Source organism: Aethalodelphis obliquidens, unplaced genomic scaffold (genome assembly GCF_003676395.1).
Source record: "Aethalodelphis obliquidens isolate GAN/ISIS:26980383/991018 unplaced genomic scaffold, ASM367639v1 scaffold4, whole genome shotgun sequence".
In the NCBI taxonomy this organism is placed as follows: Eukaryota; Metazoa; Chordata; class Mammalia; order Artiodactyla; family Delphinidae; genus Aethalodelphis; species Aethalodelphis obliquidens.
Genome location: NW_020837948.1, coordinates 42,246,867 through 42,272,372, shown reverse-complemented (window position 1 = coordinate 42,272,372; position 25,506 = coordinate 42,246,867). Strand labels below are relative to the sequence as shown.

Genomic DNA, 25,506 nt, shown 5'->3' with positions numbered 1-25,506 from the left:
CATCTTTCTTTCATATGAGGATAAAACACAGATAAGCTGTGACGAAGCAAGAGAGTGGCATGGACATATATACACCACCAAACGTAAAATAGATAGCTAGTGGGAAGCAGCCGCATAGCACAGGGAGATCAGCTCGGTGCTTTGTGACCACCTAGAGGGGTGGGATAGGGAGGGTGGGAGGGAGGGAGACGCAAGAGGGAAGAGATATGGGAACATATGTATATGTATAACTGATTCACTTTGTAATAAAGCAGAAACTAACACACCATTGTAAAGCAATTATACTCCAATAAAGATTTAAAAAAAAACCACAGATGGATTGATGATTTATCTTAAGTCAGTTGCTTGTTATGCACACTTACTAATCTCTGTCCCTGGTATCATGCCAGGCACTCTCTTGCATCTGGAGCCATGGGCAAGGACAGAATGACCATGCTCCATGACAGACAACAAGGTTTCTCATCAGATTTTTTTTTTTTTCTTTTTTGCGCACAAAGGCAACTAGGCTACTAACTTAAGACACTGTCTTTGGTGTCTGATGGTTTTTTCAGTTAAACTCTTCCCTGTGTTTCTTACGATATTGCAAATAACATAAAGGTTCTGATTAACACCTTTGTATCAAAAGCCTAGTGGAGACAATGACTCTTGAGAAGAATCGGACAGTGGATCTACCAACCATTAATTTTTCTAGATTTGCTGATCAGTAGTACAAAGGCAAACCATCTGGAAGCTTTATGCCAGTACAAAATTATTTTATTTCCTGGAAGAAAGGCCTTCAGAACCTTGGATCTTAGTATTAAGACTTAGGCTATTTTCTATAAGTCAATATAAGAACCAGTCACCTGAAGAATGATTGTGTGTCTTAAATGACAACACCAAATCAACGGAGGTACTACAATTAAAGAGATTATCTCTTGCGTTGTTCAATGTCTCCTTAAGATTGATATATTCATCTTTAAATTTAATGTTGAGAAAATATTTTTCTCAATGCATTTTGAAAGATTCATGTAATTAGCTTCACGTACTGAGAATTATGTAACTTTCTGCTATGGCTATCAGAATTTTAGCCACTGCATTTAACTCTCAATTGCAGCAACTAATCACAGCCTAGATTTCTAGTCAAAAGCAAGTCCTTTCACTTTTTCTCCCATTCTTGACTTTTGGTCTCCCCCATCCCTCTTCTCACACCCTCCACTTAACAACTCCTAGTTATCTTTCAAGTCCTACTTAGCTCCAGTGGTCCCTGTTCTTAATGGGACAGGTACCCCCCACTGAGTTATGTGCTCCTTCCTCTGGGTTGTTCCTTTCCTCTAACCCTGGCCATGGATGAGGTGATCCTTGATTTTTCTCACTCCTTTCCTCTACTTAACCTATGTGTACCTTGTCTAATTCTGATCTTTAGTGCCTAGCCCTCAACAGGTGTTTAGTAGACATTTAACCACCAAGGAAGTATAGGGTATAATAAGAATTATTATACCCTATACTTATAAGAATGTGAGGATGTAGAAGTGGAGGAAAAACAGGAGTTGGTTTGGGGCCACAGCAAAGATTTCTGGGAAATGGACCAAAGCTGGATGCTGAGTGTTATTCCTTTTGCTTGCCATGTTCTGGTGTAGCACCTTTGATCTACATAGCTCATATCTTACATAATGTATTTAAAATATGAGTATTAGTATGTGCATGCACATGTGTTTTAGAAGAGCAAGTGAGAAACCAAATCATTGCTTTATTTATACTTTCAAAATTTAATAATATTTGCAAGAATATTAGCAGCACAAAATATGTGCAGTCAGATAATATAATTTAATGTACATGCATATTTGTGATTAGGACAGGTAGAGTTTTTTTTTTTTTTTTTTTTTTTTTTTTTGGCGGTACGCGGGCCTCTCACTGCTGTGGCCTCTCCCGTTGCGGAGCACAGGCTCCGGACGTGCAGGCTCAGCGGCCATGGCTCACGGGCCCAGCCGCTCCGCGGCATGTGGGATCTTCCCGGACCGGGGCACGAACCCGTGTCCCCTGCATCGGCAGGCGGACTCTCAACCACCGCACCACCAGTGAAGCCCAACAGGTAGAGTTTTATGGGTGAGTCTTAGAATGCATATGGAGGTAAACATGTTAATGATTTATAAGATGTTCCACTGAGTAAATAGAATCATTGTTGTCCTCATTAAAACAATGGTAGAAAATTTATACGTGCTTTTTAGTAGAAAGTGGTATTTCATTTACATGTGGTTTTATTTCTACCGCAGTATCACTGGATCAACTGTGAGAAAATATTTAAATCTCACAAATTCAAGCACCTTCTGTTTCCTAAACATTCACATGGTGTATATATGTGCTCAGAGAATGTTCACCTAATAAACTGTTTACTGACTAATGAAAGAAACTCCGTTTAAAAATAAGAATGATACAATTTTTTTATGGAGTGTGCCATTTCTGGAAACTCAAATAAAAAGGATAAAGATTCTTTCACTTCTCATTTAAAAGCATAACATTTTTGTTAGTATTTTACTTAAAATTTCTTGGCCCAGAAGACAAAAATGTACGGCATTAGATTCACTACTTTAATGATGTGACACAGAAGCAAAAACATTCTTTTCTACCTATGGTGTTGGTATGATTGCCTTTTTAGGAGAGAAAAGAACAACACAATAAATTCCTGTATGGTAAGTCTTTTCCCACCTCTTTAGTTTAAACCTCAAAGGTAATACATATTTAGCAAGCAGACTGGTACCATAAAAATATGTTTGAAATGTGGTAATCATTTATAACATTTGCATGCATTTAATGACTTATGATTACAGAAAGAATGATTTACATTTCACATACTGAGAAAACTTACTCAGTGTCTACTTAGATTTAGCAATGCTCTTAAAACCATTTATGAAAACAACCAGTGTCTAAACACTTGCTATCAGCTGTTTTAGCTCTGCTTTTCATAAATATAACACAATCACAACAAATTAAAGGCAAGTCACTTGACTGTCCTGTTACATTAGCTTGAAGAAATTAATGGCTGGCAATGCTTAGCAGAAAGTGACAGGGCTTTCTCAATAGGCTCACACAGCAATTTTTCTGGGGAAAGTAAGAATCATATCTTTATCAAAATATACAAAATTTTCTTCCTAAGATAATGCCATTCAATCTCACTGATAAAAGTACAATTGTTGTGCTCCTAAAATAGATAGAAATAAGTAGCTACTGTAATTCTTCAGCCCATAAAGTCATTTGTTGGGAGGGAAAAAATGTTATTTTCCTTGAAATTTTCTGATGAGTTACCCTGGATTGGTGATATTACCTATGTGAATGACCTAGAGACAGAACGCAGATCTGGGGCTGCCTGACTCCATGGCTAATGCTCTTTCCTTTCCATCACACACCTCTTATTTAACTCCTTTGCAAGAAAAAATAAACAAGTCTCTCTGGGTTCCTACACCCTCCCCCCACAGCACCCACCTATATTTTCTATCAGGAGTGGTAGATATCACAGGTTGAACTGGGTTCCCCCCCTAATTTATATCTTGAAGTACTAAACCCCAGTACCTCGAATATGACATTTGGAGATAGGGTCTTTACAAAGGTAATCAAGTTAAAATAAGGTCATTAGGGTAGGCTCTAATCCAATATGACTTGTGTCCTTATAAAAGGGGGAAAGTTGAACACAGAAAAATGTATAGAGGAGAGACAATGTAAAGAGACAATAAAGAGAAGATAGCCACCTACAAGCCAAGGAGAGAGGCCTGGAACATATCCTACGCTCACAGCCCTGGAAAGAACCAACCCTACCCATACCTTAATCTTGGGCTTGGAGTCACCAGAACTGTGAGCCAATACATTTCTGTTCCTTAAGCCATCCAATCTGTGGTACTTTGTTATGGCAGCCCTAGCAAACTAATATAGTAGGCTTTGGACAGAAAAGCTAGAGTTCAATGAAGAAATAGTATGAATGAAGGCAGGACTGGGCTTGCATTTGGGAGACAACTGCGACCACAGCAGGAGATCAGGAAGGAAAGGTTTAAGTGGTAATCACAGTATGAGGAACAATGTCCTCTGTCCATTCCCATACTCTATATCCTTGTGGCCTCCATATTCAATCTGTGGTACATTGTTTTGTTCTTATTCATGGAGACTCATACAATTATTATAGGCTAGAAACAACTTCAGAGATCATTCCTTTCAATTATATAACATTACAAGGGTTTTCAGAAAGTCTTTATCTAAATCCTTCAAATCAAAACCTTATCATCTGTTCCCTTACCTAGTTGTTATTTGACAGCTAAGGAAACAAACTTTTTATTGTCTTCTAATTATTACAATTCCAAAAGTCATTTCCCAATGTTAGATAGTACGTTTTCTAGCAACTGAGACTATTGTCTTTTTCTGTTCTTTCATTATTCAGTTTTGGCTATCGATCGATGAGCACGATTTCACTGTGTGAAATTTCCTAGGATGCAAAAGAGCGATTTATGAGCTATAAATAAAGCCCAGACAAGGTACAGTGAAAACACAATGGAGAGAAAACTTATTGGGTGGCTACTGCATAAAAGGGAAGTCCTAGGGGTTTCTTCTTATATAACCTAATTTTATCTGTTTATCAACTCTCTCACCCTGTGGATTGCTAGACATATTTCACAGATGAGAAACTGAGGCTGAAAGAAGTAATTTCAAGTAACAGAGATGGTAGGTTACTGAGCTGAGATTTGAACCCAGAAAAGCGTGTCTTCCAAACTATGCCTTGGCTATGGGGCCATACTTCCTCTGGCTTAGAATATTTGTTAACAACTGATGTTATCAGAGGCAATACTCATGTAACAGGAGGACTATAACTCTAAAGCTAAATGAAGACTCCTGATACCTGACACCCCATCATATTTATCATGAGTTGTCATCACATGCTTATTTGTTTAACGTGGACACCTCAGCATACTTTAAGCACCCTGAAGGTCAGGATGAGCCTGTTTTGGTCACCATTGCATCTTAAGCACCGAGGGCACAACCAGCTATATAAGGTACTCAATTAATATTTGTTGAATGGCTACATTAACAAATAATTGAATCTAGCTTAAATTTTAATTAGGCTGGTGTTACGAGCTGAATTTTATCCCACAAAAATTTATATGTTGAAGTCCTAACCCCTAGTACCCCGAAATGTGACCTTATTTGGAGACAGGATCTTTACAGAGATATCTAAGTTAAAATGAGGTCAGTAGGGCAGCCCTAATCCAATGACTGGTGTCCTTCTAAGAGGAGGGAATTAGGACACAGATATGTACACGGGGAGACAATGTCAAGAGACAGGGAAAAGGAGGCTGTTTACGAGCCTGAAACAGAGATTCTTCCCTGATAGCCCTCAGAAGGAAGCAACTCTGCAACACCTTGATTTCAGACTTCTAGCATCCAGAACTGTGAGAAAATAAATTTCTATTCTTTGAGCCACCCAAGCTATAGTACTTTGTTATGGCAGCCCTAGCAAACTAATATGTGATATATTGAAACTAATTCTCTTTCAGTAAAAAGGTGTATGTTAAGATTTGCCCACTACTCAGTCAATGATATCCAAAGTTTTACAGCTGTTCCAGGAGCACTATCATCCATTCTAAGACAACAATTCAACTTAATGCATCTTATACACTGCCCTGGCCAGTTCTAAAAGAAGGCCTATACCATGCATCCCAGAAGGAAGACTAATTATTAAACAATAGAGTTACTCCTTTGGCAAAGAAGAAATGGTATGTTAAACAGGTTGTACAGATTTAGAAGATAACATTGATTTTAAAAATCAATGGAAGGCCTCAATTTTTCCTTTTCTGACCATAGTCTTTGGCAGGCAGTCAGTACAAGAGTCAATAGCGATAAGTGAAGTTGGTTTGCATTTCGAATTTTGCTGGAAGCTGGGGGAAGGAAACCTAAGAAACGCAAGTTCAGTGCCAAAGTAGCTGATTTTGCCGTTAGGAGAATTCACAAGGCTCACAGCTAAAAAGTGAGGTGGCAGAGCAGCAGCCCAACATACCTACCCGCTGGGTTCTTTTCTGGAGGCAGCCCCTTAGGTAAACCATACAGTCTCCCAAAGCTTCTTGTCACGTTTCTCTTCACTGGTGTAACCACGATAACGCTAATGTCTTGTTTTAAGGATTCTACTGGGTATTGGGGTAGATTTACTTCATAACAGTTCATCTTTCAATTGGCTGGGGCTGTAATCACAGGAACTGACCCCCCTTCAAATCTAAAAATCCACAGATCTCATTTATATTCATTTAGTTTCTTCAAACATGACAAGTAGGGAGAATTCTACCGTGATAAAACCAGGATTTTGATATTTTCAAATGCTTTTTTAAAATTGAAAAGTAAACATCCAGGAACATGAAAATGATTTGGGCTTATATTCTAAATGTAGGTTAACTACACTGAGGTATATAAACACTCTAATTGTAATTGTAAATTACCATGTTGTGCAGGAAAACAGACATATGGCAGGTATCTTCATTCACTGAGCTGCACTACAGCTCTTTAACATTAATGGACATCTGATTAAAAAAACCCTAATTTTTAGCAATGCCTTTCCAACTGATATGTCCCAATACTCCTGCATTTAGAGAACTGCCTTTCTTTTACAGAAACTACAAATCTGACTAAAAATGAAAAGGCCAGATTTATTATTCTAAAATATTGTTTTATAATGAGAAATTACCATTTAGAGACAAGAAAGACTAGAAGAATGAATATTTTTAGGAATCTTAGATTTTCTGGAGTCTTTGTTTAGATATATTTCTTGAATTTTTAAACTGTATAATACATACAGCAAATTTTTAAAAAAATCACCAGTAATACCTATTCTAGATTTTTTTCCCTGTAATATACCTTTTTCCTTAAAAAATAAAAAATGACATCATAAAGTTTAATAAATTGTTTTGCCTCATTCAACAATCTTTTCTGAACTGTTTGTCAATTTTTACCCTATATGGTGTTCCTTTTTATTTATTTAACCCTTTGTTGAACATTGTTTCTAACTTTTCGTTGTTAAAATTAAAAAAAAAATGCTGTGATACCACCCTTATCACTAAATTTTTGCATACATATAACAATTATTTTCTTATAAACATTATTTAAAAGTTGAAATGATGGGCCAAAGGAAAAGCACATTTAAAAAACTTCTCATATGAATTACCCAACAGCCTTTCATGAAGGTTGTACCAATTTACATGACCACAGATGGAACAGCCAAGTACTTGTTTCTTTTATTTTGTTCATCACGACCACAACACTGTGTTCAAATTATTGTAGTTTCATAACATCTGGTAGAACAAGGCCCTAACGCTTTACCTTCAAAATTTCCATATTTCCCCAAGTTTCATTCTTTCAGTTTAGAATCACTTTGTCAAGTAATACTCCCATATTCCACTAGCATTTTATTTGAATGGAATTGTAGTTTTCATTGTAAAAACATTGTTCTACATAGATAATACAATTTTGTACCCTAAAAAGAAGTCATAAATGGATTCTGCCAAGGAAATCAGTACTGTTTAGTAAGACTATTTCTAGAAGAAAGTCATAAACAAAAGTGGCTATTCTGAAAAATAAATCCTTATGACACAGTTTTAGTATAATAAACAATGATGTATACTACACACATTTTAGAAGTATGAAATAATAGAAAACAGATGCTATTTTAAGAGCAGGATAATGTTTTGGAATAAGGAGGGATCTCCTAACACCTCAAGTTTTCTTAGACAAGAAGTAGGAAAACTTCTAGGGAAGGGAGAAATTGTTCTTTATGATAAGAATCTAATTAAAGTGCCAAGGAATGATAAAAGCATAAGAACAATAAAGGCAATAATCAATACAGTATTTGGTCTGAATTTGAAAGACTTATGTAAGAACTGATTCAGGGCCTTTATACTGTACTGGCTAGAGATACCCAGAAAATACAGACTTGAAGAAAATCAGGAATTACCTATTAGTTTTCAAGGGAAAACTCTCAAAAGTAAGATGGCCAACGGGAAGGTGTTGCTTAAATTCTAAAATCGTAGATCTACACAGTCATGGTCCCCATTGAAATGTGATGAAGGCTACCATCACCATCTCTGAAGAAAATGCACATATGTACAAACATGCTATTCTGCTTATACCTCAAAGAGGTTTGGCATCTTCAGGTTAAGAATACCTGCCTTGTCAAAAGGAAATACAAGATAAAGGAAACATTTGATACAGAAATTTTCAGAATGATGGCAAAGATCTCATTGAGTGAGTGGTTGGAATTTATGTTTTTAACTGAGGTAGGGGAAAATCTGGCAAATGTGAAGACTTTGGACTGTTGTTTGGAATCTGCCTCTACTAACTCCTCCCCTGAAATTGTTCTAAGACATGTACCCGTAACATCTTTGTTAATGAAATGATATAGCTTACTTAATTTATGTTATTTGATCTCTGACATATGACACTGCTGACCACTGACAACATACTCTTGGTTTTTTGAAGTTTGGCTCCATTTTCACTAACCTACGTGTCTTGACAGTGCTCTACTTTCAGACATTGACGAGAGGAAGAAATACATATTGGAAGAAACTAGAAAAAAGCAATTAATAAAAATAAACCTAAAATTAAATAATTAGAAAATAAAAACAGTAAATAGGATTAAGAATAAAAAACTTGTTATTTGAAAATACCTGTAGATAAATTCTTTGTAAGACTGATTAAGGAAAAAAGTAGAGAAAAAAATGGACAAGATTAGTAAGCAAAAAGAATACATAAACTCAGGTATAGTATATGGTGACAGAATTATAAAACCATAAATATTACATGGAGGTGTACGGCAACAGGTGTGAAAACACAGAGGGATTAATGACTTCTGTTTAGTATACGATGACCCATATTGACCAATGTAGAAGAAGAAAACTGGAAAAGACCAATTTCATGGAAGAGATTGGAAAAGTGATTTAAGATGCACCACTGCAAAAGCCACCAGGGAGTTGGACAGTTGGATCAACTATCACAAATATCCTCTACAAAGCATTTCTGAGCTCAAAAGAAAGTAAGGGAAATTCCCAGGGAATAAACCAAACAGAGCTGAAAAGTGAATTAGAAAAAAACACATCTTTCAAGAAAAGGGGGAGAACCGGCAAACTCTTGTGTTTCAACAAGGGCTCTGGGTAGGCTCTATGTACTCTTTTCCTGTCCCATCCTCAAACCTTCCCCTGGAGGCAACGATTATCTTGGACTCTGTGTTCACACAAAGTTCTGCTTGGTTTTGATAGAAATAATACACTGACATAGTCTTCTGTGACCTGAGTTTTTCACTCAGTATTGTGTTCATAAGAATATCCCTATGTTTACTGATAACCACGTGGAATAAGAGACACAATTACTTTTCAATTAATAAACAGAGAGAAACAAAATATCCAAAACCATCTACGTTTTGGAATGTACCTTAAAGCCAATGCTAAGGAAAAACAAAGGGAAAAACAACACAGCAGTAAACTTCAACCTCCCTCCCCAAATTTTCCTAAACAGCTCCCATCCTTCTCCCTTACGTATTCTTAACTTCTTTAGACAACTAATGGAGGACTTAATGCTAAAAGCCTTTAAGTGAACCCCAGGGACCCGTTTCCCCGGGTTGGCCCTCCCCAGAAAGGCAGGCCCCTCAGCTGGAAAGCCTGGGGAGGCTCAGGGTGGTGGCTGGGGCAGAGAGGAGGGTTCCTCCCACAGTGAAAGGGGCAGGGGTACAACGGTGTAAAGTAGGGTCCCCCATAATGGGGGACACAGAAATGGAGTCCCGATGTCAGGGGAAAGCACACTGGTCCTCTTGGGAGAGAAGGTCCGACAGTCCCCACCTCCGCCAGTGGGGAGAAATCATTGCTTGGCCGACTGCCCATCTTGCTCCAGTTATGGAACCAAACTTGGATGAAGTCCTTCTGCAGCTGGAGCTGCCCAGCGATGCAGCTGATCTGCTGGGGTGTGGGCTTCTGGCACTGCAGGAAGAGTTTCTCCAGGCTGTTTCCGATGTGTCTCTCCCTGTATGCCCGTCTGCGCTTCCCAGCCTGCTGCAGGATCATCTCCATTTTGCATAAGCCCAGAAGGTTCTCCATGTCCATTTGCTCCAGCCACATCTTCAGCAGCAGTCGCAGCTTCCACATGTTGGTGAGGCTCAACTGCTGGGCCTCGAAGCGGCAGATGGTCGTCTGGCTCAGCGCCCTTCCAAAAAGAGCCCCCATGAGTAACCCCACGTCGGCCTGAGAGTACCCCAGGGTCATCCTCTTCTGCCTCAGCTCCTTGGCCAACTGCTCCATCTCCTTCTGTACGGCAGAGACGTCTTCTGGCAGCGCCAGCGTCGGGATGCACTGCAGGACGATGCAGGCCCCGGGGAAGGCGACCTCAGAGGGTCTTGGGAACCAAGCGCTCGCCTCGCCAGCTCCGACTCGGGGCCGGCAAGGCATCATCCCGTCCTGGAATTCGCACGGCGGGGGACCTGGGGACAGTGCCCACACCTCAGGGTCTGGGCACATCCCCGGCCTGACCTCTGGCCGGACCATCAGCCTGCCGGGGGCCGCCTGGGCGCTCAACTCGATTGGAGTGTCAACCCGCACCGGCACTGGCCCTGCGGGCCTGTCCCCACCAGTGCCCGGCACGGGGAAGTTTGAGGGGCTGTGTCCGGGCTTGGGGTAAGACCGCTCAGAGCAGGGAGTCTGGTAGGAACGGACGGCTCTTGAGGCTTCAGAACAGCCACCAGCCTCGCCCTTCAGCCCCGCCCCCCAGTGGGCTAAGGTGGCGGTGCAGGCGGGAGAAACTGAGGCCGAGGGTGTGTATGGGAGCTGGCGGGGGAAATCTGGTAGATCCTACTGATAACTGCCTGGTCCCCAGGGTTAAGGGAGGGGCTCCCCTACCCTGAACTTTGCTTCCAACTCCTTCCTAAGTGCAAGTCTCACTCTTGGGCTTTGCAGCTCCAAGCTGTCTGGGATCCCTTAGTCACTGAGTCCATCCTCTCCCTGAAGGGAACCTAGGTGTTTCCTTTCAGCTCTTCTGAACTCTGGTATCTAATCTCTTTCCTCCATGTAATGTGAATGACCGCTTCAGGCTTCACAAATATTTGTTAAATATCTCTATGCCAGGTTTTTTTTCTTTATGCTACCCCTTAATTCATTAACTGTCCCCTCACTGCTATCTTCATGGTCACAAGTACTGCCAACGTCTTTCCACTGCACATCTTCAGTCCCTGTGCCCTAGGAAACCTAAGCATCCCTGCCTGAATTTCTAGTTAACATCAGTTTACTGTCAGATTCTGTCCCTCACCCCTGCACTCCGTCAGATTCCACTCTCACTGGGGCCAAGTTTCCTGACTAATTCCATGTTTGCCCCACCAGTCCTTCAAGTCCTTTGCTCCCCATCCTACCTCAGCTTCCTGGTCCAGAGTTTCCACATACAACAGAGGCCTATGTGTTTCATCTCTCTCCCCTCTGGAGACAGGTCTCTGGACTGGCCCTACCTGCTGTTCCCTATGGAAGACACTCCTTGCAATACCTTACTCACCAACATCAGGCTCCTCTATCCCTGACACCTCTCCCATCAGAGACCCAAGGATCTTAGAATATTTGTCCCTCCATCATGTCCCCGGCTCGGGTAACCAGCCCTAGGCCCTGGGTGGAGAAAGCTAAGGAGGGAAGGGGAAGAGAAGATCAGACCTCAGGTTCAAAGCTTCCAAGGAGGAGCTTTAGGAAAGAAGAGAGGACAACGATCCTGGCTGGATAATCCCAGCCTCTTGCCCTTTCACTCTCCAACTCAACCATGATGAGGCTCTACTCTACCCACATCTACTGAAATTGCTCTTGATGAAGTCATTGGTGACCTTCCAACTGTCAAATCTGACAGCCTTTTAAAAGTCTTCATCTTATTAAACTTCTCTGCAGTATCTGACAATGCTGACTACTCTTCTTGCGCCTCTGTTTTAAATTCCATGAAACGCTGGTAACAGTCAAATCTGTATTTCAGCCTTGACTTTTCTTTTAATTTCCAGTCTGTATTTCCCATTGCCCCAAATCAAATTCATTATATGCATTTCTAAGCCCGCTGCTCCTCTAGGGCTCCCTGAGCTGGTTGATGGCATTATCACCCACTCAGTCACCCAAACTGAAACGCAGGAATTGTTCCTGACCTTTCCCATGCTCCACAGGGCATCAAATCTTCCGTTGTGGGTCTCCTAAAACAGCTGAGCTCTACGATCTCCTCTCTAGCCTCATCTTACTGTTTTAATTTAGGCCAAATAATTTCTCACTTGCATTATCATAATAACCTTACAATTGGTTTCTTCTGCGTCTCCTTTCAAGTTTATCTTTCATACCTGTGCTAGAGGTAATTTTCCCCAAACCAAACCAAACCAAAACAAAACAAACCTAACCAAACCCAACCGAGTGAAAAAAAAATCTAACCATGTCATTTTTCTCTTAAATTTTTTCAAAATCTAGCCCCTCTTTCCCCAATCAACAAGGTGGGCATTCCAAATCCTGAGTATGGAACACAGTGTTTTTCACCATCTGGCCCCCTCTTCCTTCCTTTCCCAGCCTCGTCTACCACACTTCCCCAAGTTCTCTGCACCCCCAGCTTACTCCATCCATGCTCAGTGGGAATACTTCACTTTGTAATAAAGATGCCACAATTTTCGTGGCTATTATGCTTTTCTTCATGCTGCTCCTTCTATCAGAAACAGCTTCCCCTGCTTGTTGGTCTCATTCTCTCATATCATTCAAGATTCTGCTCAAATGTCACTTCGACAGAGAAGCTTTCCCTGACCACTCTTTCTAAAACAGCAACCCTTGTCACTCTCTGTTCCCTTTATTAACCTACTCTTTTTTTTATATTAATAGGTACTGCCACCTAATATATAATTATTTATCTCTCTGTTTATTGTTTGTCTCTGTGCTGCCAAGAGAGCAGGGATTTTGCCTAGTTCACCGCTGTGTCTACAGGGCCCACAACTGTGCTTGGCTCAGTAAACTTTCCTGAGTAAATGAAGTGTGCTGTATTTCCAGTTACCTTTAAGTCACAGTTTAGAGGACACTTTATGGTGAGACCTTCCCCCAGGCAGAGTTAATTAATGCTTTTGTGGCCCCCTCCTTGTACTTGATATATGTTTTTACTGTAACATTTATCAGTAATTATTTATTTTATGTCTTTGTCTTTCCAGCTAGGTACTTAAGGGCATGCATGTAGATGTTATATAGCCTGGAACATAATAGAACCCTGAGTGATACACTGCTCAATAAATGTTTGCTGAATGAGTGAATGAATCCTCACCTCTACAGTCCTGAGAGTGAAGTACATTTAGTTTCAGTTTAACAATGAGAAACTTGACCCTACCAGGTGCCTCTCTGTACTTTCTCTCCTGTACTAGGACAGGCCCTTATGTAGATGGGGGTAGTAGTACTATGAGACTAAATTCAACTCAACACTATAGAAAATAAGGTTGTAGAAATGGCCTTGAAGCCATGGTAGAGGGAAAAAGAATCAAGAAATCGCTGCCATCTCTACAGGCTGTGTATTTGCTTATTTGTTGAATGCCTGCATCTCCACTGCAAACCTGGCTAGAATGTATGCTTGTAAAGAGCAAGGTCCTTGTCTGTCTGGCTTACTGCTAGATTCTCAGCATTTGGAACTATACTTGGCACAAAGTGGGAAGTCAAGAGATATCTGTTTAATGTTAAATAAATGAATCTCTGCAGCATTAATGGTGAAAAGACTTCCACATTTGCCTTGGGTTATGTTTTAAGATGACAGTCTATGAAAAACAGTTTGCAATATACAAAATTTCACTGCTATCTATTCTTTCTAAGTATACCTACATGCTGTTTTTTCAATATTACAAAGCAACCAGCGCCTGCTAAACACAATGAAAGGTGGATCACAAAGAGAATAAGAGACAACAATTATATAAGTTAAGGCCCACATAGTGAAACCAGCCCATTTGCAAAAGAAAACCACAGAGAAATGCTTCATAAGTTGTCTAAAAACAATAGGTAAGTAAAAATGTTTTTAGTGAATTGGAAAAAGTGAGGAAAGCTTCATTATATTAACTGAGATAAAACAGTAGCTTAAAACATTTACTAAATTAAAAAGTAAGGGTATATGAACTTGATGGGTTTTAAATTAACTTGGATACTCTCAATTAATGTTGTCTCTGTACTTGGTCGGATCTCATCTGCCACTGTGCCTATCTCCTGGTTTATGTATATGTGTTATTGTGAATAAAAACCCATATTCTTAAGAGAAGTCTTGACACCTCCTTCAAAGTATATTTAATGTGCTATAGAAATGGGGTGATCGGGGGAAAAAACCAGGAGCATATTTGGTTGGAACAGAAATAGGGATCAGGGAAGGCAGGTGATGGGAATGCCCAAGACGACCAGCACTGTTTGGGCTGGGGCGCTTGAGAGGCTAATCCATCACCTTCAACAAACCCTGAGACCCCTTAGTAAGTGATTAGATTACAATGTAAGAATCAGGCCAGTCTTACCCATAGGGAATTATAGAGTAAGGATAAGAAACACATGGTCCCAGGCCCCATGTATTTATAACCTAAACGGAGGAGAAGAGAAGCTGTCAGGAGAGCAGGACAGCTACATTTGCCCAAAGAGAAGTTAACGGTTTTCTATTATTAGGATCTTTGGAATTAAGAGAAAGTTAAGTTTTAAGCTGAAATACACAAAGCATCAGGATTTGTGAACTTAAGCTCTCCTTAAGTAGCTTCTAATCTAAGATGTCAAAAACAACTGCCAAGATCACTAATGGTAAGAAGCAGAAAACAGTGGAGGCAAAGTTAATGATAAATGTCCTTGTGGGTCTTGGTTCAAGTTTCATCTCTTTGAAAAGCTTGGCCAATACACTCAGGACTACAGTGATCTCCGTCCTCTCTGAACTTAGTGTCTTTCCATTCAGATACATTGTCTGCTTTATAAAGCCGGCTGGAGTTTCATGTCATACCTCCGACCCAGGAGATACGGAAATGTCTCTGAACAGACATTACAGATACCATTTATTTTGTACTTATGTGCCAAACAATGTGCTAATGCCTGAGCTATGCACAGTACTCTGAGGATGGTAAGTGCATAAAAGCACCTGGATGAGAGGGAGATCTGGTTTTGATTTACATCATCCTATTGATCGGTTATCTCGTTAACCAGGAAGGTGATCCCTGCTTCCTCATCTCTCCAAATGCATCTCTCCCAAAGCTGCTCATGCCCCAGATGGAGGACACAGCTTTGTTCAGGACTATGTGAGGAGTTTCATTTCTCTGTCGGAGGCTTGAAAAAATACTTTTTGAATGTAATTAGATCAACAGAGAAGATCTAAGAATAATGTACAAGTCAGGCAGAGAGGGCCAGGCCCGCTAGATGGTGCCAATTTTATAGTTTTTCCCACTCTACATGTATCCTAGTAACTGAGCATTGACCAGGCATCAGTGTGTAAAGGCACTGTCACCAGAAGGGCAGGTATAGGTCCCCAAGAACCACACTAGTCAAGGAGACAAAAAGCAAAGGCAGGAGACAAGATCCAGAGATCAGTTACTGGGAAGTCCCTCTCTGGGTTTAGGAAGTAAAGTGAGAAACCCAGGAGAACGGTGATAACTGTCCAGTAAGGAAAGATGCCTCCCACCTCACAGTGAGAGAGTTAACACCACACAACACAACAATTTAGTTCACTGAAACTACCTCAAAATACACTGAAATGATTAAACTGTCAATTCTCTGGGTGGATTTTCAAGTAGAAAACTATATAAAGCAAAGTGAGCGGGGGGACTCAAGATGGCAGAATAGAAGGACACGGAATTCGTCTCTCCTCACATATACATCAAGAATACATCTACAGATGGAACAATTCTCACAGAGCACCTGCTGAACATTAGCGGAAGACTTCGGACACCTAAAAGGACAAGAAAAATCCCCTCATAACCTGTAGGAGGAAAGAAAGAAGAAAAAAAGAAAGGGAAGCAAAACAGGGATCAGCACCCCTGGCGAGAAGCTGAAGGTGAGAGGAGGTCCCTGCACTCAGAAAAACTCCCTCTCGGTGGGGAAATTAGCTGCGACAGAAAAGGACCTTTGGGGGATCAGAGGAGAATGCAGCGGACAGTTTCTGAAGGCAGGACAAGGTAAGAACTACACAAGTGGTCAACACCGCAGCTCTGCGCATTCCAGCCTGAGTCCTGAGTTGCCAGTTGTGGCGGGTGGGGCTTGGTGCTGGAAGGTGGGATTTGGAGTGCGGACCCAGGAGGGGACAGCTGTTGGCTGTGAAAAGACAGCCTGGAGGGACAGGAGTAAGGAGCTACACAACCAGGAAAGTCTGCGGGAAAAGTGCGGGACACCATAGAAGCAAGGCGTCATTGTTGAGTGGCACGCAAGGGGCGGGGCCACCATTACAACCCCTCTCCCCACCTGCTGGCTTCTTCTGCCTCCACAGGCACTGGGAGGGGCTCCCATCTGAGTGGGCTTGCCTGCCCCTTGGGCCAGGGTCTCCTATGCCCACGTGCGCTCCAGGGGCCTGAGCGCCACCCATCCCAAAGCCTCCTTGGGAATCAGCCCTGGGCTCCCCTGCCTGGGACGGGAGTGTACTGATGCTGGCAGGGGCTGAATGCTAAAGTGTGGGGTTGGGAGAGCAGATCAGGGAGAGGAGCTCTGTTGGCTGCGCAGAACAGCAGAGGGGACGGGTGTCAGGGGATGCGTGGCTCCAAATGCCCCTAGGGGAAGCGTCGTCTGCCTGGAAAGTGAGGCATCATTGTTGAGTGGTGAGTGGTGGGGGGCTGCCCCTGCCCCCGCATGCCAGCTCCTGCCTCCACGGTCTCTGGGTGGTACTCCTGGCACAGCGAGCATGCCACAGTCCGTTGCAATGGCCTGCTGGTCCCTGCTGCTGCAGGCAACTCACACACACCCCAACTGTGCCCTCTGTACCCCACCCCAGCCCCAAGCAGCCACGGCTTTTGCTCCCTCAGCTGGGCAAGGAACAGATGCCTAAGGATGGCGCACAGGCGGATGCGGGGTCAAAAGCAAAGCTGAGCCCCAGGGGTGGTGCGACTGAGGAAGAGGAATGGAAATCTTTCTGTGCAGCTGCACAGGCCATGGATTAAATCCCCAAGATCGGCTTGGTAAATCCCACATCTGTGGAATACCTGAAGGGACAATGAGTGTTCCCACAACTGAGACTGGTCTGGCCTTCACAGCAGTGGACTCTGGGGGCAAGAACATGAGGGAGTTAGGTCAGGTCAGGGTCTGAGCTGGCCCCACAGAGTCCACAGCAGGTCCAGAGACCAACCTAGAAGTACTGGAAGGCCTCCAGGGGAAGTCGGGACTGGCTCTGGTTCACTGGGGGAGCAAGGACACTGACAGAGCAGGCCCGAGGAAAATATTCTTATTACAATTATTATTTTTTTGGGTTTGTTTCATTTTGTTCACTTGTTGGTGTTGTTGCTTTTATTCTTTTTTAACCTTTTTATTTTGTATTTTTTTGCGGTACGCAGGCCTCTCACTGTTGTGGCCTCTCCCGTTGCGGAGCACAGGCTCCGGACGTGCAGGCTCAGCAGTCATGGCTCACGGGCCCAGCCGCTCCGTGGCATGTGGGATCTTCCTGGACCAGGGCACGAACCCATGTCCCCTGCATTGGCAGGTGGACTCTCAACCACTGCGCCACCAGGGAAGCCCTTCTTTTTTTAATATATATATTTTTTATTTTTCTATTTTTACTTTATTTTTGTTGTTTTGTGTTTTTTTCTTGTTTTTGTTTTTTATTTTATTCTTTTTTTATTGTTTTTATGTGTATATTTTATGTTTTCTTCACTTTCTGGTTTATTGTTGCTTTGGTTTTTATTTTTCATTTTTTGTTTTTGTTAGTTTACTCCTCACTGTTCTCATTTTCTAATTATTTTTATTTATTTATTTTTGGCTGCGTTGGGTCTTTGTTGCTGCATGCGGGCTTTCTCTAGTTGCAGCGAGCGAGGGCTACTCTTTGCTGCGGTGCACGGGCTTCTCACTGTGGTGTCTTGTTGCAGAGCACAGGCTCTAGGCACACAGTCTTCAGTAGTTGTGGCATGTGGGCTCAGTAGTTGTGGCGCACAGGCTTAGTTGCTCCGCGGCACATGGGATCTTCCTGGACCAGGGCTCAAACCCATGTCCCCTGCATTGGCAGGCGGATTCTTAACCAATGTGCCACCAGGGAAGCCCCTCATTTTTGAATTCTTCTGTTTGTTTGTTCTCTTTTTTTTCTGTGTGTGTGTGTTGTGTTGTTGCTGCTCTTTGTTTTTGCTTTTGCTATTTGTCTTGGGTTTTGTTTGTCTGTTTGTTTTGTTTTCTTTTTTTGTCCCTCTGGCTGCACTGTGCAGCTTGCAGGCTCTTGGCTCCCTGGCCAGGGGTCGGGCCTGGGCCTCTGGGGTGGGAGCACTGAGCCCAGGATGCTGGACCACCAGAGAACTCCTGGGCCCAGGAAATATTAATCAGTGTGAGCTCTCCCGAGGTATCCATATCAACATCAAGACACAGCTCCACCCAACTGCCTGTAAGCTCCAGTGCTGGATACCTCATGCCAAACAACCAGCAAGACAGGAACACAGCCCAACCCATCAGCGGATAGGCTACCTAAAGTTGAACTAGCTCACAGACACCCCAGAAAACACACCACATGACGTGGCCCTGCCCATCAGAGGAAAAAGATTCAGCTCCACCCACCAGAGCGGATGCACCAGTCCCTCCCACCAGGAAGCCTACACAAGCTCCTGAACCAACCTCACTCACCAGCAGGCAGACAACAGAAGCAAAAGGAACTACAAGCCTGCAGCCTGCAGAAATGAGACCATAAACACAGTAGGTTAGACAAAATGAGAGGACAGAGAAATATGTTGCAGATGAAAGAGCAAGGTAAAATCCCACAAGACCAAATAAATGAAGAGGAAATAGGCAATCTACTTGAAAAATATTCAGAGTAATGATAGTAAAGATGATCCAAGATCTCAGAATTAGAATGGAGGCATAGATTGAGAAGATACAAGAAATGTTTAACAAGGACTTAGAAGAACTAAAGAACAAACAATCAGTGATGAACAACACAATAACTGAAATTAAAAATACACTAGAAGGAATCAATAGCAGAATAACTGAGGTGGAAGGATGGAAAAGTGACCTGGAAGATAGAATGGTGGAAATAACTGCCACAAAGCAGAATAAAGAAAAAAGAATGAAAAGAAAGGAGGACACTCTCAGAGACCTCTGGGACAACATTAAAGGCAACAATATTCAAATTATAGGGGTACCAGAGAAGAAGAGAAAGGAAAAGGGCCTTAGAAAATATTTGAAGGGATTATAGTAGAAAACTTGCCGAACATGTGAAAGGAAATAGTCAATCAACTCCAGGAGGTGCAGGGAGTCCCATACAGGATAAACCCAAGGAGAAACATGCTAAGAAATATATTAATCAAACTAACAAAAATTAAATACAAAGAAAAAAAAATTAAAAGCAGCAAGGGAAAGGCAACAAATAACTACAAGAGAATCCCCATCAGTTTATCAGCTGATTTTTCAGCAGAAACTCTGCAGGCCAGAAGGGAGTGGCAGGACATATTTAAAGTGATGAAAGGGAAAAACCTACAACCAATATTACTATACCCAGCAAGGATCTCATTCAGATTTGATGGAGAAATCAGAAGCTTTACAGACAAGCAAAAGCTAAGACAATTCAGCATGACAAAACCAGCTTTACAACAGATGCTAAAGGAACTTCTCTAGGCAGGAAACACAAGAGCAGAAAAAAACCTACAAATACAAACCCAAAACAGTTAAGAAAATGGTAATAGGCACATACATATTGATAATTACCTTAAATGTAAACGGATTAAATGCTCCAACCAAAAGACATAGACTGGCTGAATGGCTACAAAAACAAGACCCGTACATATGTTGTCTACAAGAGACCCATTTCAGACCTAGGGATACATACAGACTGAAAGTGAGGGGATGGAAAAAGATATTCCATGCAAATGGAAATCAAAAGAAAGTTGGAGTAGCAATACTCATATCAGACAAAATAGACTTTAAAATAAAGACTATTACAAGAGACAAGGAAGGACACTACATAATGATCAAGGGATCAATCCAAGAAGAAGATATAACAATTGTAAGTATTTATGTACCCAACAAAGGAGCACCTCAATACATAAGGCAAATGCTAAGAGCCATAAAAGGGGAAATCGACAGTAACACAATAATAGTGGGGGACTTCAACACTCCACTTACACCAATGGATAGATCATCCAGACAGAAAATTAATAAGGAAGCAAAAGCCTTAAATGACATATTAGACCAGATAGACTTAACTGAAATTTATAGGACATTCCAACCAAAAGCAGCAGAATACACTTTCTTCTCAAGTGCACATGAAACATTCTCCAGGATAGATCACATCTTTGGTCACAAATCAAGCCTTGGTAAATTTAAGAAAACTAAAATCGTATCAAGCATCTTTTCCGACCACAAGGCTATGGGATTAGAAATCAATTACAGGGGAGAGACCGTTAAGATGGCGGAGGAGTAAGATGTGGAGATCACCTTCCTCCCCACAAATACATCAGAAATACATCTACATGTGGAACAGCTCCTACAGAACACCTACTGAACGCTGGCAGAAGACCTCAGACTTCCCAAAAGGCAAGAAACACCCACGTACCTCGGTAGGGCAAAAGAAAAAAGAAAACAACAGAGACGAAAGAATAGGGACAGGACCTGCACCTCTGGGAGGGAGCTGTGAAGGAGGAAAAGATTCCACACACTAGGAAGCCCCTTCACTGGCGAAGATGGGGGGTGGTGGGGGTGAAGCTTCCAAGCCATGGAGGAGAGCGCAGCAATAGGGGTGCAGAGGGCAAAGCGGAGAGATTCCCACACAGAGGATTGGTGCCGACCAGCATTCACCAGCCTGAGAGGCTTGTCAGCTCACCCAGCAGGGCGGGTGGGGGCTGGGAGCTGAGGCTCAGGCTCTGGAGGTCAAATCCCAGGGAGAGGACTTGGGTTGGCTGCGTAAACACAGCCTGAAGGGGGCTAGTGCGCCACAGCTAGCTGGGAGGGAGTCCGGGAAAAAGTGTGGAACTGCCTAAGAGGCAAGAGACCATTGTTTCGGGGTGCACGAGGAGAGGGGATTCAGAGCATCATCTAAATGATCTCCAGAGATGGGTGTGAGCCATGGCTATCAGCGTGGACACTGGAGATGGGCATGAAAAGCTAAGGCTGCTGCTGCAGCCACCAACAAGAAGCCTGTGTGTAAGCACAGGTCACTATCCACACCTCCTCTCCGGGAGCCTGTGCAGCCTGCCACTGTCAAGTCCCATGATCCAGGGACAACTTCCCCAGGGGAACACATGGTGCACCTCAGGCTGTTGCAACGTCACACCGGCCTCTGCCACCGCAGGCTCGCCCCAAGTTCCATATCCCTCCCTCCACCCCTGGCCTGAGTTAGCCGCAGCCCCCTAATCAGCTGCTACTTTAACCCCATTCTGTCTCAGCAAAGAACAGACACCCTCAGGCGACCTAGAGAGACACAGAGACGGGGCCAAATCCAAAGCTAAACCCCAGGATCTGTGCGAACAAAGAAGAGAAAGGGAAATCTCTCCCAGCAGCCTCAGGAGCAGCAGATTAAATCGCCACAATCAACTTGATGTACCCTGCATCTGTGGAATACCTGAACAGACAACGAATCATCCCCAAATTAAGGCAATGGACTTTGGGAGCAACTGTAGACTTGGAGTTTGCTTTCTGCATCTAATTTGTTTCTGGTTTGATGTTTATCTTAATTTAGTATTTAGAGTTTATTATCACTGGTAGATTTGTTTACGAATTTGGTTGCTCTCTTCCTTTTTTTCTTTTTATATATATATATATTTTTTTTTTTTCCTTTTTCTCTTTTTGTCAGTGTGTATGTGTATGCTTCTTTGTGTGATTTTGTCTGTATAGCTTTGCTTTTACCATTTGTCCTAGGGTTCTGTCTTTTTTTTTTTTTTTTAGTATAGTTTTTAGCACTTGTTATCATTGGTAGCTTTGTTTTTTGGTTTGGTTGCTATCGTCTTTCCTTTTTTGTCCTTTTTTATTAATTCTAATTTTTTAATTTTTAATAATTTTTAAAAGAATTTATTTTAATAATTTAATTTCTTTCTTTCGTTCTTTCTTTTTTTCTCGCTTTTCTTTTGAGCTGTGTGGCTGACAGGGTCTTGGTGCTCAGGCCGGGTGTCAGGCCTGTGCCTCTGAGGTGGGAGAGCCAGGTTCAGGACATTGGTCCACCAGAGATCTCCCGGCTCGATGTAATATCAAATGGCGAAAGCTCTCCCAGAGATCTCCATCTCAATGCTAAGACCCAGCTCCACTCAACAACCAGCAAGCTACAGTGCTGGACACCCTATGCCAAACAACTAGCAAGACAGGAACACAACCCCACCCATTAGCAGAAAGGCTGCCTGAAATCATAATAAGGTCACAGACACTCCAAAATATACCACTGAACACGGGCCTGACCACCAGAAAGACAAGATACAGTCTCATCCACCAGAACACAGTCACCAGTTCCCTCTACCAGGAAGCCTACACAAGCCACTGAAACAACCTTACCCACTGGGGGGAGACACCAAAAACAGTGGGAACTATGAACCTTCATCCTGCAAAAAGGAGACACCAAACACAGTAAGATAAGCAAAATGAGAAGACAGAGAAACACACAGGAGATGAAGGAGCAAGGTAAAAATCTACCAGACCAAACAAATGAAGAGGAAATAGGCAGTATACCTGAAAGAGAATTCAGAGTAATGATAGTAAAGATGAAACAAAATCTTGGAAATAGAATGGAGAAAATACAAGAAACACTTAACAAGGACCTAGAAGAACTAAAGGGCAAACAAACAATGATGAACGACACGATAATTGAAATTAAAAATTCTCTAGAAGGAATCAATAGCAGAATAACTGAGGCAGAAGAACGGATAAGTGACCTGGAAGATAAAATAGTGGAAATAACTGCCGCAGAGCAGAATAAAAAAAAAAGAATGAAAAGAATTGAGGACAGTCTCAGAGACCTTTGGGACAACACTAAACACACCAACATTCGAATTATAGGGGTCCCAGAAGAAGAAGAGAGAAAGAAAGTGACTGAAAAAATATTTGAAGAGATTATAGCTGAAAACTTCCCTAATATGGGAAAGGAAATAGTCAGTCAAGTCCAGGAAGTGCAGAGAGTCCCATACAAGATAAATCCAAGGAGAAACACGACAAGACACATATTAATCAAACTATCAAAAATTAAATACAAAGAAAAAATATTAAAAGCAGCAAGGGAAAAACAACAAATAACATACAAGGGAATCCCCATAAGGTTAACAGCTGATCTTTCAGCAGAAACTCTGTAAGCCAGAGGGAAGTGGCAGGACATATTAAAGTGATGAAAGGGTAAAACCTACAACCAAGATTACTCTACACAGCAAGGATCTCATTCAGATTTGATGGAGAAATTAAAATCTTTACTGACAACCAAAAACTAAGAGAATTCAGCACAACCAAACCAGCTTTACAACAAATGCTAAAGGAACTTCTCTAGGCAGGAAACACAAGAGAAGGAAAAGACTTACTATAACAAACCCAAAACAATTAAGAAAATGGTAATAGGCACATACATAATGATAACTACCTTAAACATAAATGGATTAAATGCTCCCACCAAAAGACATACACTGGCTGAATGGATACAAAAACATGACTTGCATATACGCTGTCTACAAGAGACCCACTTCAGACCTAGGGACACATACAGACTGAAAGTGAGGGGATGGAAAAAGATATTCCACGCAAAGGGAAATCAAAAGAAAGCTGGAGTAGCAATCCTCATATCAGACAAAATAGACTTTAAAATAAAGATTATTACAAGAGACAAAGAAGGACACTACATAATGATTAAGAGATCAATCCAAGAAGAAGACAGAACAATTGTAAATATTTATGCACCCAACATAGCAGCACCTCAATACATAAGGCAAATGCTAACAGCCATAAAAGGGGAAATGACAGTAACACAATCATAGTAGCGGACTTTATCACCCCACTTTCCCCAATGGACAGATCACCAAAATGAAAATAAATAAGGAAACACAAGCTTTAAATGAAATATTAAACAAGATGGACTTAATTGATATTTATAGGACATTCCATCCAAAAACAACAGAATACACTTGCTTCTTAAGTGCTCATGGAACGTTCCCCAGGATAGATCATATATTGGGTCACAAATCAAGCCTTGGTAAATTTAAGAAACTTGAAATCTATCAAGTATCTTTTCCGACCACAACGCTATGAGATTAGATATCAATTACAGGAAAAAAATCTGTAAAAAAAATACAAAAACATGGGCTAAACAACACATAACTCAATAACCAAGAGATCACTGAAGAAATCAAAGAGGAAATAAGAAAAACCTAGAAACAAATGACAATGAAAACACAACAACCCAAAACCTATGGGATGTAGCAAAAGCAGTTCTAAGAGGGAAGTTTATAGCAATACAATCCTACCTCAAGAAACAAATAACACCTCAAAGAAAAAACCTAACCTTACACCTAAAGCAATTAAAGAAGAACAAAAAAACCCCAAAGTTAGCAGAAGGAAAGAAATCATAAAGATCAGATCAGAAATAAATGAAAAAGAAATGAAGGAAATGATAGCAAAGATCAATAAAACTAAAAGCTGTTTCTTTGAGAAGATAAAAAAAATTAAAAAACCATTAACCAGACTCAACAAAAAAAAAAAAAAAAAAAGGGAGAAGACTTAAATCAATAGGATTAGAAATGCAAAAGGAGAAGTAACAACGGACACTGCAGAAATACCAAGGATCATTAGAGATCACTACAAGCAACTATATGCCAATAAAATGGACAACCTGGAAAAAATGGACAAATTCTAAGAAAAGCACAACCTTCCGAGACTGAACCAGGAGGAAATAGAAAATATAAACAGACCAATCACAAGCACTGAAATTGAAACTGTGATTAAAAATCTTCCAACAAACAAAAACCCAGGACCAGATGGCATCACAGGCGAATTCTACCAAACATTTAGAGAAGAGCTAACGCCTATCCTTCTCAAATGCTTCCAAAATATAGCAGAGGTAAGAATACTCTCAAACTCATTCTATGAGGCCACCATCACCCTGATACCAAAACTAGACAAAGACATCACAAAGAAAGAAAACTGCAGGCCAATATCACTGATGAACATAGATGCAAAAATCCACAACTAAATACTAGCAAACAGAATCCAACAGCACATTAAAAGGATCGTACACCATGATCAAGTGGGGTTTATCCCAGGAATGCAAGGATCCTTCAATATATGCAAATCAAGCAATGTGATAAACCATATTAACAAACTGAAGGAGGAAAACCATATGATCATCTCAATCGATGCAGAGAAATCTTTTAACAAGATTCAATACCCATTTATGATAAAAACCCTCCAGAAAGTAGGC

General features: G+C 41.5%; 2 protein-coding genes across 7 annotated transcripts in view; both read right to left on the bottom strand.

Moving 5' to 3' along the window:
* The window catches only part of ARB2A (ARB2 cotranscriptional regulator A), a 427,691-nt gene that overhangs the window by 99,369 nt on the left and 302,816 nt on the right, over positions 1–25,506 (bottom strand). The gene's annotated exons all lie outside the window — the stretch shown is intronic.
* On the bottom strand, positions 6,823–16,361 carry POU5F2 (POU domain class 5, transcription factor 2). Its single transcript, XM_027101229.1, has 4 exons — positions 16,177–16,361; positions 15,866–15,903; positions 14,498–14,559; positions 6,823–10,829 (listed from the first exon to the last, which is right to left on the bottom strand). The coding sequence occupies exons 1-4, from the start codon at positions 16,359–16,361 to the stop codon at positions 9,579–9,581; spliced, it is 1,536 nt and encodes a 511-aa protein (XP_026957030.1). The 3' UTR covers positions 6,823–9,578.

Coding starts and splice junctions, on each gene's coding strand:
- POU5F2 (XM_027101229.1), bottom strand. CDS start 16,361: ATGACGCCTTGCTTCTATGGTGTCCCGCACTTTTCCCGCAGACTTTCC. Junction 15,904..16,176: donor ACTGGCAACTCAGGACTCAG/GCTGGAATGCGC, acceptor TTGTCCTTTTAG/GTGTCCGAAGTCTTCCGCTA. Junction 14,560..15,865: donor TAATGTTCAGCAGGTGCTCT/GTGAGAATTGTT, acceptor TCCTCCGTTTAG/GTTATAAATACATGGGGCCT.